Source organism: Sebastes fasciatus, chromosome 21 (assembly GCF_043250625.1).
Source record: "Sebastes fasciatus isolate fSebFas1 chromosome 21, fSebFas1.pri, whole genome shotgun sequence".
Lineage (NCBI taxonomy): Eukaryota > Metazoa > Chordata > Actinopteri > Perciformes > Sebastidae > Sebastes > Sebastes fasciatus.
Window position 1 is genome coordinate 5,111,768 of NC_133815.1, and position 14,847 is coordinate 5,126,614.

A 14,847-nucleotide genomic window follows, 5' to 3' on the forward strand; every position below is an offset into this window, starting at 1 on the left:
GTCTGCAAAAATAATTTCAGGTGTCAAATTAACGTAGTGAAGTAAAAAGTGGAATATTTCTCTCTAAATCTTGTGGAGTAAAAGTATAAATTATCATGAAATGGAAGTATATATACAACTGCTTTATTCAGCATTGCCTTTAAGTAACTGTCACTCTTTCATTGTTTTATTGTTATCTTACATGTAATATTTTTGTTATGCCTTCCTCCTTTTTTTCCTCTACTCTATTTTACATATTCTATTGTTCTTAGCATGCTATTTACGGCCTCTTTTTGTTAATCATTTGATTGCATGGTTGGGTTTATCAGCAGTATTTACAAATGTTTGAATTTTATTTACAAATATATATCTATATCTATATCTATATATAGATATATAGATATATATATATATCTATATATATATAGATATATATCTATATATGTATGTATAGTACTTGAGTAAGTGTCCTTGTCCTCCTCCTGCTGGTGTGCGTCACCTTTAAAAAAAAACGCGTACGTGAAGGATTGTGTGATGACGTAGGCGGAAGTGCCAGTTAAGGACTTGGCTGGAGCTCCAGGAAGCAGCTCACTAGCAAGAAGACGCGGCAAAGAGGTGAGTTATACTGACATTGACATTCCTTTTATTCATTTATATATTACAAAATCAACTAGTTGTTGAGCTGCATCACCTTTTACTCGAGTCTTCCTCTCAACTGTGAAGATATAGAGGATACAAAACGAGCAGCTAACTAGCTTAAATCACACATGATGATGCTGCAGACAGACAGATGTCACCTGTCCTCTCTCTGCCTGTTACACGAGGTTTCCTCTGTACATCCTTATTATAGCTATTATAGTGGGATGAGGAAGTATGGAGGAGTATTTTTACTCTCCTAACTCACCCAAAAAACACTAAATTATTGCCTTCAACAATAAAAAATAAGACATAAAACTGTCAAAAGGTGTCTGGAGAGAAAGAGGTGACATTATGCAACCATGTGTCTTTACACTATCTTCACCTATAACACTGTTTATTTCATTTAAATAAAATAAAAAACTACTATCTGATGCTCATAATCAAATGAATGGGTCGGTTTTCACTTGATATAATTCTAATATATATATTATAATAATATGACAGGCCTGCATGATGAGCTAAAACATTAGTAATAATGATAAATAATAAATAAAAACATGCAATATAAATATTTTTATTAGGATTGAGCCAATAACAATTCAGCTAGTCCATTAATCTGTTAATTAATTGGTATTTATTCATGATTAATTTGATGTCACCTGTCTTCTCTCTGCCTGTTACACACTGTTTCATTTGTAAATCCTTATTACAGTTATTAAAGTGTAATGAGGAAGTATGGAGGAGTATTTTTACTCTCCTTACACACCCAAAAAACACTAAATTATTGCCTTCAACAATAAAAAATAAGAGATAAAACTGTCAAAAGGTGTCTGGAGACAAATAGGTGACGTGGAGACATTATGCAACCATGTGTGACAACTCCCCAACGGTTTCTTTACACTCTCTATTGTCACCTATAACACTATTTATTTAATTAAAATAAAAAAACTAGTAGCTGATGCTCTTAAGCAGGGAATGAAATGACAATTCAGCCATTCAGTCCATTAATCTGTTAGTTAATTGGTATTTATTCATGATTACTTTGATAATCACAATCAAAATGCCAATATTTGCACAGTATATCTTCTCAAACTCTGACAATCTGCTGCTTCTAGATAGATAGATAGATAGATAGATAGATAGATGGATAGATAGTAACTTTATTGATACTGAGGGAAATTCAAGTTTCCAGCATCACAGTTCCATAGTGCATAAACATATAAGACTGTAATAGGACAAAGACGTTTGAAGAAGTCACTTTGGGCTTGAGGATAATGATGAATTTGATTAATTGAGAAAATAATGTATTGATAATGTTGCAGCTCTACTGGTGAGACTGCATCTTATATGACCTCATACATATTATTGTCTTTCTGTATTGTAATTTCTTGTTACTTGTAGGCAGTCATATAGCTAATATAGAGGATATGTTGGGCTATTATTAGCAAAAACATAAGGAAGTGTTTAGATCTCGTGTAATCCGACAAAAGGCTTTTTCTCAAGTCTTTTGAGAGCATGACTGAGCGTTTCTGGCTCATGTGTTTAATGCTTTGTTTTCATATCAGTGTCTTCAGTTTCTGCACGTCTGGGAGGAGGGAAACTGTCTGAAACGATCAATATGGACACAAACACCTTTTGCCCTTTTAGTTTTCATCAGTAAATCATTAGACGAAATCTGATCATCTGATTTTTTATCTCTTGACAATGATGAGTAGCCATTTCCCGCTTCAGCTCAGTAACAAGGAAGTGAGTTGATTAACCGGTAAGTTTGGTAAATGTTGCATCAGCCTTCCTCCTGTAAAGAAGGAGACTTCATTGAAAACATTAATCTGAAAACACGAGGGGGGGGGTTTTATCAGCTGGAACAGTCATTTCTTCTTAAGCTCTGACTCAGTGTAGTCTGAGTCTGGTATGTTTATAAATGAAACAGAGGTGTTGTTTTGTGGAAACAATAGCTGAAGGTCACTTTTTACCAGATGTTATCTTGTCTTGTTTTGTAAGTATGTGCGTTTAAAGTGAAGGTCAAACAAGTTCTTGGATGCCATTTGAGACATTTGAAATTTAGCACTGAGACAGGAACTGCAATGAATCATCAGTAGCATTCATCTTTTTATTTCTATCATTTAGTCTATTAAGTGTTCAGAATAGGGCTGTCAATTGATTAAAATTAATCACAATTTATCGCAAATTAATCACATTTTTGTATCTGTTCAAAATGTACCTTAAAGGGAGATTTGTATTTAATGCTCTTATCAACATGGGAGTGGACAAATATGCTGCTTTATGCAAATATACGTATAGATTTATCATTGGAAATCAATTGAGAACACAAACCAATGACAAATATTGTCCAGGAACCCTCACAGGTACTGCATTTAACATAAAATGTGTTCAAATCATGACATGGCAAACTCAAGCCCAACAGGCAACAACAGCTGTCTGTGTGTCAGTGTGCTGACCCGCTACAACCTCTGAAATACAGAATAGCGTCTATAATAGATTGTTAAGAGGTTAATAGTTTATGATCGATACTTGACGTCCGTGTATTGATACAATAATGACTTGCAAAATATGGGGATACTATGCTGTATTGCTTTTTTTTCCCACCCCTATTTAATACTGTATATAATAATGTTTTTAATGCTGTTGGTGGTGTGAAGGTTTCCGTGAATACCAATCAGCCTGTTGACAGAGAAAACACTCTCCACCCTGCAGACTTACAGTAACCGTTAATGGCCTTCTGAATAGCAACTCTGTTAGAAAACCAACCTCACCGTACATCCCCTCCCTCCCCCTCAGTTTCATTTGGTCTTTTCATCTTTGTATTTATGTATCTAATACGCTCACGTCATCTTCTCCGTCTCCCTCTCTCTGTCTTTGAAACAACAGCAGCAATGGATCGAGTGAGGTTTACGTTCAACAGCATGGTGAGTGTTTGTTACTTGTATTTAATTAATTGGAGACCTTGGTAACCACTCGGCCATCCATCCTCCCATGCACCTGTGGGAGCAGGAACGCATTGCTCTCATAGTTTTCACTCTTATCTTCTCCTATCTCTAGATGAAAAGTGAGCGGTACAGCAGGTTCACTATGCAGCCGGCAGAGGACGGAGAAAGACACGTCGAGGTCAAACTGTCAGATGACGCCACAGAGGCCGAGGACCAGGCAGGGGGCTCCCCGAGCTTCAGGCCAGCACTTCCACGTAAAAGCCGGACCACTCTTTGCTACCTGGCCCTGGCAACCCTGCTGATATTTGTCACCGGTAGGCCACGCTCATCATTATCATCTTTTATTACACGGCTTTGTTGAATACTCGATTCTGATTGGTCAATCACGGCGTTCTATTATTTCTTTATAGCTGTCACTATCCCTCACATGTCAACATGTCTCTCTTTCTCTATCCATCATCTAAATGATACAATATATAACATGATATTTTCATTTATAATCTTAATTGAAAATAGAAAAACAGCAAATGTTCACATTTGAGAAGCTGGTACCAGTGAGTTCTTGACTTTTTTTGCTTTAAAAAACTTAGTTGGATATGATATACTGTATGATTTTTAAATAAATGCAGAAACTTTGGAAGAATTACTGCAAACAAATGACATCATTGTTAAACTAGTTTAGACAACTGGACTCTATTTTACAACAATAATATTCATAAAATCTGATAAAATCTACTTTGGCCTTTAAAGAGGAAGTTATAACTTCTTTAGTTGTAGTTTTAGAGACCAAGAGGAAGTTACAACAAGGCAGTTTAGGGAACAAAAAGGCACAAGAGCTCACACACAAAGCGAAAAGGAAGTTTGTGGTACAATGAGGAAAATCTTGCAACATGTCAGCACTAAAGCCAAAGCTTTAAAACAAACAAAAAAACAGGAGACCAGTGCAAAAGTGTGAGAACTAGGTTGATGTGGTCCACTATCTTAGTCTTAATGTGTCTCTGTTTGTCCTCCAGGCTACGTGCTCGGTTACCTCAGCCACCGTGAAACTCAGTTGGAGCAGGTGAGCTGTGGCACAGAGCAGGGAGTGGTTAATACGCAGGTAGTAACGCCGCCAGCCATTGTTGCACCAGCTGTAGATGTTCAGCTGGACTGGAAAGACATCACCCAACTCCTCACGCAGAAACTCACCAGTGAGGCCTTTGGCAAAACTCTGAGGTACACAGACTGTTCATGTGCACACCTTTATATCACACTCAGTTTTATGTCTTCATACTGAAGGTGAAGCCAAAAGAGAACTATCACCGCCAGATGTTTTGACTAAGTAGAGCACGAGAGCAGAATCTACATTCTTACTACTTAGCGTGAACATGCGTGTGTCTAGTTTTTATTATGTAATTTTTATGTAAAGCACATTGTGTTGCATGTTATTATGTATGAAATGTGCTATATAAATAAAGTTGACTTGACTTTCTCGGAACGTAAAAGTAGAACGAGGGCTGACATTTAAAATAAGCACAGGACGTGTTCCTGTACACGTATGACTCACCTGCACCTGTGAAGAACCACGGTATCATGAAAGGTTCATTTCAGGTCATTTGTTTCTCTGCAGGGATGTCGATCGTCCCAGTCGTTCAGCAGGAAGTGTTGAAGACGTGAGTCTGGCAAACCACATCGTTGAGGAATTCACGAAAGCCAAGATGGATCCCTGGACTGACATTCACTACGTTCAGCTGCAGACGCCAGACAGGTTGATGCAACACATTCTTCACTTTACTTATACATGAACCGATTCTGATTGTTTTATTTGAGGGATATTTCTTTTAAATGGTGTGAGGATGGGGATTTATAAAAGTCCAAATTATTAAAAATATAAAAAAATAAATCTCACTTCTTGTTGGCCTGTTGGGGGCGCTGTAATCCAAAGTCAAAGGGAGGATTTATGCATATTCATGATTTGTTCATTGTGTATCTTTTTATTACGATATGAAATGTTGTTATTTTTTCCAGTTTCTTTTCTCACATCTTGTATAACTGTCCCAGAGTAGTTTTCAGGATGTTTTGGCTCTGACTTTTGCACTTGGTAGTCCTTGTGAATTTCCTTGATGGTTGTTGGCCTTTAATCATTTGACTGTAAAATGCTCTGGATCTACAATGCGTTATTTTATGAGTTTTTAATTTCCTAATAATAATTTTCTAACAATTTCCTAAGACATTTCCCATACAAGAACTATTTGATTTGGTATTAATTATAAGAATAAGCATTATTACAGGTGATAATAGGTAAAATGGAGATAGAGGCAAGTGTAAATAACAAATGAGAACAACAATAAACCAGAATAAAGTCTCTACTTTGGTTTAAGTGGAGCAGTTCTCTCCCTTTTCTCACCATCTCTTCTGGCTGAAATACCAGTTTCCTGATTTTATATTTTCAGGTTCTTTATCTACTCTTTTCTTTTTATTTATGGTGCATAATACCGTTGCATCGTCTGTCTCGAGCAGCAGCTAAATCAATCAAAGTTTAACTTTCTTAAACTTTGTACCCAGGAGCATGAATTATAAAAGGCGCTAAATGAATGCGCACATAAAAACAAATGAATGATATTATAACAAGCTTTTGTACTCCTTATCTGCAGCCAGCGTCCAAACCGTGTCAGTTTTGGTTCAGATGTCTTCGAGCCTAAAGGGTATCTGGCCTACAGTGCTCCTGGGAAAGTTGAGGTGGGTCGATATAGTCACACTTTCATAATGTGAAAATGTTTCTTTCTTGTTTACATTTACTTCAAATAAAATAAACTGTGAATTGTTGCTTTTGTTGCCTATCTGACTTGTGCTTGCGTTCGTAGGGCAAGCTGGTGTACGGTAACTACGGTCGTCAGGAGGACCTGGATGTACTGCAGAAGAAGAACATCGAATTGAAAGACAGTGTGTTGCTGCTCCGAGCTGGAAAGATCAGTTTCGCAGAGCAGGTGACGGCTGATTTGACGCCTTCATATGCTGTCGTATCATTTTTGTTATTAAGGAACTTTACTAAAAGCTTGTTTTCCCGTCTCTGATTGTGTTCCTTTAGGTGGGTAATGCTGCCACCAAGGAGGCCGCTGCTGTTCTAATCTACCCTGACTCTCAAGATCACAAGTATGTAGCGGACACGGCGCTCTACGGACATGTAAGTTTGCACGTATTAGTCTTGCAGCCGGTTGTTAAAAGCTAATGAACATTAATTCTTGATTTTGAAACTACTTGGTTAAGCATGGTGATTTTGTGTGTGTGTCCATTCAGGTCCATCTGGGTTCAGGCGACCCCTACACCCCTGGATTCCCCTCCTTCAACCACACCCAGTTCCCCCCAACGCAGTCGTCCGGCCTCCCTACAATCCCAGCCCAGACCATCACCGCCAACATGGCTACATCTCTTCTACAGTAAGGACACAAATACACACACTGTGTCTGGGATTATGCTTAACATACTGTATATATTCTCAATATAAAAGATAAAGTCAGTACACACACACACATTACATACATTCTTATTTTTATGGTAAAGCCTACTATAGGTATGATTTGTATTTATTTTGTGATTGATTGTGGACAAACTTGTTCATCTGTATTTCACCAGTATTTCTTATTATAGGAATACATTTTAATATTATATTAATGTGTATAGACAGGGCTCCAGACTAACTTTTCCACAGTAGCACATGATTTGGTCGCACCTTTTTTTTTGGCTTTTTCAGTTAACTCTCTATATCCTCTCCAGGAAAATCGGCGGTCCTGTATCGGATGCAAGCAGCGGTTTTAAAGGCAGTCTGCCGTCAGTTGATTACAAACTGGGAGGCAGCGCCAACATCACCGTTGAGGTGAACAACGTGCTGGTCAACACGGAGATCCACAATGTGTTTGGAGTCATCAAAGGATTCACCGATCCTGGTAAAAAAAAAATTCTCTCTCCCCCCTCTAATCATCAACAGTTTTTTTTCTTTGTCGTACATCTAAGATGATGTTTTGGTGTTTGTCTGTGAATCTGCAGATCGCTACGTTGTACTGGGAGCTCAGCGAGACGCCTGGGGTAAAGGTTACGCCAAAGCCTCCGTCGGCACCTCCATACTGATAGAGCTGGCCAAGGCTGTTCGCGAGATGGTGGAGAAAGGTAACAAATACAACACAATAGACACAATACACAAGGGATTCATTGATATGAGGCTCCTGCAGTCTGAGTCGGTCAAAACAAATGGATAGTCCCTCTTTTTATTATCCCACAAGTGAAGCACAGCACAGAAACACTGTCACGGAAACAAAAAGAGGGCATTTTCTGATAACTTTTAGATATACACTTTATTTCACTAACTCACTTTGACTATTTAAAAAAAAGGGAGACTTGAAAAATTATAAATGCTTGATGTTATTTTCACTCCGAACAATCTCCATCGGTATCAGAGACCCATCATACTGCTGTTATTGAGCCACTCTATGTATATGGTGCTATAATTTTGTATTTATTTATCCCATTCCATTCTCGTAACCCATATCGCATTCCTCTCTCCTTACATTTGTGCAACACTGTTGGAGATACTGTCACTTAATCCTATACACAACCCTCATTTTCATATGTACATAGTGCTATATTTAATTTGATGTCATCACTTTTTATCTTACACTTACTGTCATTGTATATCTTGTTAGTGTTATTCCATCCTATTATTGTCATTTTATCTGATGCAACTATTGCTTTTATTGCTGAGCTGACCCGTTCTCTCATCCTATACATTTCAGTGTACCGTTGTGTCAACCTGCATATGACAAATAAAACTGCAACTTGAACTTGAGAAAACCAATCACAGTTCTTTCAGTCCTCACACAGACTATGTATAACCTCGATGTGTCGTTACATTTATAAGAAGGCACACGTCAGCTACGGCTTAACCTCAGAGCCATGGCGTAACCCCCTCAAAGGGACAGTGTGTAGGATTTGGCAGCATCTAGTGGTTTGGTTGCAGATTGCAAGACTGCAGTAACGTGAGCCACCGAGTGCAAACCCTCGCTCAGAGGCCATCCTTACCATAATAACACTACTTTAGGAGCAACGGAAGTCAGACGGCGGCTGGCGGTACCACGGTTTTGCACTCTGCTGCTCACGTTACCGCAGTTTCACAAGCGTGTTGGAGAACTACGGTGGCCTTCAGGTAAAGTTAAAAACGTGAAAGACCTTCGCTTCGCTAGAGCCAGTGTTTGGCTTGTCCGTTCTGGGCTACTGTAGAAACATGGCGGTGCAACATGGAGGACTCCATGAAGAGGACCCCCTCTCTATGTAGATATGTCCTCTGTTGTAGACTCTCTGTCACAGAGTTTCAGTTTCTTCTCAGTCTCCTGCGTAACATGAATGATGTGTGTTGTTTTTTTCCAGATGGGTTCAGGCCCAGGAGAACTCTGGTGTTTGCAAGCTGGAGCGCCGGAGAGTACGGAAGTGTTGGCGCCACCGAGTGGTTGGAGGTAAAATGACCTTGATCTGGACGTACAGAAAAAACTAACTAACTAACTAATGACTAATGTTCTGTAATATGTCTGTGCTTGTTTTTAGGGTTATATGTCCTCTATTGACAAACGTGTTTGCACCTACATAAACCTGGATGGAGCGGTCATGGGTAAGTACAGGAAACGCCTACAGGCTGCAGCACATCTTCAATGTTTTCCAGTGTTTGTCAGTTGACTGAATTTATCTCCTCACAAGGTCGTGGGAGCTTCATGGCCTCGGCAAGTCCGCTGCTCTACAGCCTCCTCGAGAACACGATGAAAGAGGTAACAACACAACAACAACCCACTTAATGCTGATCCAGTTCTTTTAAAAAAACAGTCGTGTTTGCTTTAACTTTAATTTGCCTCGTCCATGCAGGTGAAGAGCCCTCTTGGTTCTGGCACAGTGTACGATATGGTGGGATCAAGTAACTGGCAGGCCAAAACGTAAGTAGATAACCACCAGTATGTAAAGCCAGATTTTCATTCAGTCGGTCACCCAAAAGCTCAAATGTCCTACTGTTAACTATTTCAATCACTAATACTTTACATCACGATATGTGCAGACTGAAGCCAATGACAATGGACGACCCAGCCTATCCCTTCCTGACCTTCTCTGGAATCCCCTCCATCTCTTTCCACTTCACCAATCTTGATGTGAGTCTTGATTTAAAAAAACGAACAGTGTATATTAAGTGATAATATTCTGTTTGTTTACATTCACCCACAATAAGTAAAAATGGGAATATTAAGATGTACACAACCCTCCTGTTAGTAGAGCTACAAACATAGTGCCACTGCTTCTGGGTCAGCTGTCTCTTATCTGTTCTAGGAATTAATATAAAGATAATGGAAAAAAATGAAAAAATTATAACCTTCCTCAGATTAAGTTAATGACATAAAGCAAAGATCAGATATGATATGATATGATAAGATAAGATATGTGTTTTTTGTGCTGTTCGTTGACATCTTGTTGATTCTGGTTGTTACATCTCGTTTCATTGTTTTCCTTGTTTTCTTTTTTTATATGTACATTGTATTGTCTAAAGACTGAGGCCTACTGCTACTATGGCACCAACCTGGACAGCATGGATCACCTCGACTACGAAACCAACCATCACACCAGTGAAATGGTGGCGGTGGCGGCACAGTTTGCCGGCCAGATGGCTCTGCGACTGGTCCACGACCACCTGCTCAGCCTGGATGTGGGCCGATACAGCAGCGTCCTCACCAAGGCTGTGGGCCGAGTCTACGTACGCGTCAACCAGCTCTCAAAGGTCGGCCCCCCCCGTCTGTCTGTCCATCTCACACCTTTAATGCTCTTGTTTGGTTCCCTTCTTCAAGGAGGCTGTGAATTATGTTTTGGACATAAAGACCAGAAACTCTGTTTTTATGTTGATGTTTGTTCGACTCTTTGTTCTGTAGTCTGGTCAGCTGAAGGAAGTGAATCCCAACTGGCTGAACCGTGCACGCGGCTCCTTCCAGCGCGCCGCTACCAGAATCTACAACGACATCGGCAACACTGACTTGAATGACAAGGAGGCCTGCCGGATCCTCAACGACAGGATCATGAGTGTAAGACGCACACTGTGACACGTCTGCTGTGTTGTCACATGCATATTTAAAATGTAACAGATGTATTACGCTCTTTGTTTATCGTTCCAGGTCGAGCACACCCTCCTCTCTCCGTACGTGTCCCCCATTGAGACCCCCTTCCGTCACCTCCTGCTGGGTCGGGGCTCCCACACTCTAGCATCCATCGCCAAGACCACCGACATGGCGGAGCTCCACACCCAGCTGGCCCTGGCCACCTGGAACCTGCAGGGATGCGCCAACGCCATGGTGGGAAACATCTGGGACATCGATGAGGAGATCTAAAGAAGGACGGGAAGTTGCAAGCGTGCGTGTCATGTGTGTATTGTTCAAAATTAAATTTGAGGTAGAGCAGAGGAGCTCCAATATCAGCACTTAAGCACAAGCTGTAAATCAGAGGTCTAAGCCCCACCCTTTTAAAAGCAGGCCACAAAGATCCAGGAGGAGATAGAAACGTATGAAACACACTCTTAAATACTTGAAGTAATATTAATGCTACTGATAAATCTGCCTCCTCTCCTCCTGGCTCTACATCCAACCAGTCAAGGCCTTTGCTGTGACCTCTCGCCATCAAAACACTGAGAAACCTTATTTATACTTACGTTTTTTATCAGTGGCAGTGCCCACTATAAAGCTATTGTTTGTCTTTTTATACGACGTTATCGGAAGCAGTGCCTTCCATAATTATGACGGTTATACTGTCTCATCCTCCGGCAGCATCTGCTACACAAATGACTCCTCAACTGTTGCTGACAAAATGGTACGACGACATATTAGAGCCATTTATGGTAAAAAAAAAAATTTAAAAAAATTACGGGGGAGAGGGTTAATATTCTGAGAAAGAAACTCTGAATTTCCATGATTAAAGTCAAAATTTGAGAAAAAAACTTGGATATTCTCTGAGATTATAAAGTATTCATTATATTATTATAAAGAAAAAAACTTGAAAAATATGAGTACAAAACCGTGGTAATGAAAAATACTGGGGTGTTTTTGTTTAGGAAAAGCGCCAGTGTGTAACTATGGTAACGCAGTGTCTCTACTTTCCTGTAACTTCTATAATATTAGTATTTATGTTCATAAAAGAAGACATTAAGAACATGAAAGAAATCCTATATATGTATCTTTCAGGACCTTTGCCTCGCTCTGTGTTTTTCACGCAAATGTTTGACTTAATAAATCGTGCTCATTTGTGAGTTTTTAGTCTCGTATATTTACCACTTTAATCTCAGAGAATATCCAAGTTATTTTCTCGGAAATTTATGACTTTAACCTCGGAAATTCAGAGTGTTTTCTCTGAATATTACCCTCCTCCTCCGGTTCCGTTATTATTATTTTTTACCTACAGTGGCCCTAATATGCCGTTGTAAAATAGAGCCCCTGGTAAAGTTAGATTTTTATTTATTATGGCCTTCATTTCTTCCTTTTTGTGTGGAGATTTTTCTAAAAATGACTTCCTCAGAATGTGGCGTACATTAGTGGCGCTTCACTCAAAATGGTTATTTAAAAGGGAGAAATGAAGGGTAGAAAAGAGAGATTTTTTCCCTGATATAGTGACAGTTTGGATTTAAATTTGTCAAAAACTAGTCAAGGAGCAGAGAGAAACTCTGAGAAATTCTTCAACAAGCCCAGAAATGAATTAAGACTAGATTTATTCTGCGCTCGTTGGCAGGACGAATGCTAAATAATAAAAAAAAAAAAGCTGATTGGTATCTTAATTTGCAAGAAAGCCATTTATGTTGCACAGTCTACTTTGGAGCAGTTAATAACATGACAAAGTTATTGGGAGCAGAGTCTTCCATATTTAAAACCCATTATCGGGAGCAGTGTCTTCCATAATGACAAGCAGTGATGGTAGTTTTTTCCTACCAGTGTGTGTGATTTACATGTGTATTTATCGAGAGCAGTGTCTCTCATACTTCACTTGAAAGGTGGAACAACTTATCGGGGACAGTGTTTTCCAGAGTTTTATACTTGAAAAATGTACTTGTTTATCTTTACGTGTGTGTGTGCTTCTGATTTTTTTATTTTCATTTTTACTCACATTTCTGCTGCTGAATTTGTTTGATTTCTGTTTTGTTTCACATCCAATCAAGCATCTCGATACACAAACGCACAGAATATTGAAATACACTATATTCCTTATAGTTGTCAGGCTTGTTATCCCCAAATCTCTCGTGTTTCTTTGTGTTAGTGACTTTAAAGATACAACAGATGCTCCACCTACATATGCATTCACTCCACAAGTCACAACTCTCTCTGCATGCGTTTCAATGACATAAACCGCTTCACTGCATGTTACTGTATTGCTTTAATGAGGTGTAGCTCAACAGACTTATATTACAAACCCCTGAAATGAATTAGGGTTCAACCGATATGTTCTATTTTTTTTTGTATTCAAGCTGCTGATAGATGATATCTATTTGACCGTTTTCTTCCCTTAAAATTTAGCCAGTAGTTTTCCCAAAATACATCAGGCCTCCGAAATAGCAGACGCAGTTAGAGCAGGCATATGGTCATGCACCCTGACCCCATGATGACACACATTGAGTGACAGCCCCCTTCATTTGCATAATAAGGCAGAATTGTATAAAGAAATGTATAAAGAAAACAGAAATAAATAAGTTTGGGGAAATAAATAAGGGGTGAAATGCAAAGGGAAAATTGTGCAGAAAAATTTAAATGCATAAATACATAAATAAATACATATATTTAAAAATAAATAAAAATTAAATGCAAACATAAATAAATAAATAAAAAAGCAAAAATAAATAAAAATTAAATGCAAACATAAATAAATAAAAAAGCAAAAATAAATTCATTTAAAAATAAATACATAAATAAGGAAAACTAAACGAGTTAATAAATAAGGGAGTTAATACAAAGATGGATAAATAAAGAAGCAAATTAAAACTGAAATATCAATTTGTCATTTGATCAATTAATTAGTGGCTTCATTTATTTTTATTATTATTTGTGCTACATTAAATTACATGTTTATTTATCGAGTTATTTATTTTTCATTTATTTTTCATTTTGGCAGCTCCTCCATATAATTGCACCTGGAATGTATTGAACATGAATACAGTTGTTAGTAAGTAAACATGTTAAAAGAACATTATCAGTCAACCCCATTCAAATCAGATTATGAACTCCAGTATCACTATATTAAAATCCATCTTCTTTATTTGAGCATACTTTCAAGACCAAACAGAGCGTCAATGTTTCATAATTCAGATTGTTACATGTTTAAAACATTTGTTTGTTTCATGATGTCCCTTCTGTTGAGCTTGGTATTGTTGCAGCCTGTTTTTACTTTCCTACCAGATGTTACAAGAATTCAAAGTACGGTTACTTAATCCCGAGAGGGGAAACTGGGTGGTTGGGAAATGTATGTTCTGCTGATTGTGTAACTTCAAGAAAAAATAATACTGTAGTGTTTCAAAACCTGTTCTTGAAATCATGTTTCCGTGATCTCCATGTGCAGCAGAAACATGTAATAAAACCTTTTGGCTTAGCATCCAGTAAATCGATGTCTGATTTCAGTTTCCATCAGTGTAAAGAAGGGAAATTCACCACAGAGGATACGCAAGTTGTTAAGGCAGTTTGCTTTCCTGTGATTCAGATCCCTTTTTCATCATTCTTGGCATTCTTGTCTTAAAGTCCCATTGTTAATATTTTGTCTTACAGCAAATGTCAAGGGCATCATCAAGAGTTTGCATCCTTCCCCTTTTAAAATTTCAGAAAAAGGGGAAGCATGTAAGATCTTTAAGCAGATGGTTCAACAGCCACTCTTCAATTAAGCAACATATTTTTATGCTTCCAGTGTTCTGCTTTTCAGATTAAAAGCACAACTGCACCCAGTGATTCCAACAGGTCTGAGAGTTGTGGTTCCAAGTTTTCCACGAGAGAAACTGTAGTTTTTCTTAAGTCCACAAGTACTGGGCTGTCACTTCACCTGCTGCACTAAATTTAAAATATCAAAAAGCCTGTGTGCCCCCTTTAAAGTCCATCTGTCATTGCTGCTTCACAAATATCAGACATGCATTATGAAAAAAAAAATCAATTAATACATATTATATGAGAAGGGCAAGATATTCATAATATTTATTTAAAATTTTAGAATAATTGAAATTTAAAATTACACTTTTTATGATCACTTTAAACCTTTTATTTTGAAAGCC

At 38.3% G+C, this 14,847-nt stretch overlaps 1 protein-coding gene across 1 annotated transcript; it reads left to right on the plus strand.

The window, feature by feature from the left end:
* The first annotated feature begins 486 nt into the window (after window positions 1-486).
* Window positions 487-13,366, plus strand: tfr1b (transferrin receptor 1b). The gene is made up of 20 exons (XM_074622470.1): window positions 487-594; window positions 3,508-3,545; window positions 3,679-3,880; window positions 4,580-4,781; window positions 5,176-5,313; window positions 6,200-6,284; window positions 6,410-6,532; window positions 6,634-6,729; window positions 6,843-6,982; window positions 7,320-7,489; window positions 7,590-7,709; window positions 8,964-9,049; window positions 9,138-9,201; window positions 9,288-9,355; window positions 9,450-9,517; window positions 9,637-9,727; window positions 10,120-10,347; window positions 10,496-10,645; window positions 10,736-11,632; window positions 11,665-13,366. Exons 2-19 carry the CDS (start codon window positions 3,513-3,515, stop codon window positions 10,946-10,948), a joined length of 2,277 nt encoding a protein of 758 aa, XP_074478571.1. The 5' UTR covers window positions 487-594; window positions 3,508-3,512; the 3' UTR covers window positions 10,949-11,632; window positions 11,665-13,366.
* The last annotated feature ends 1,481 nt before the right edge of the window (window positions 13,367-14,847 follow it).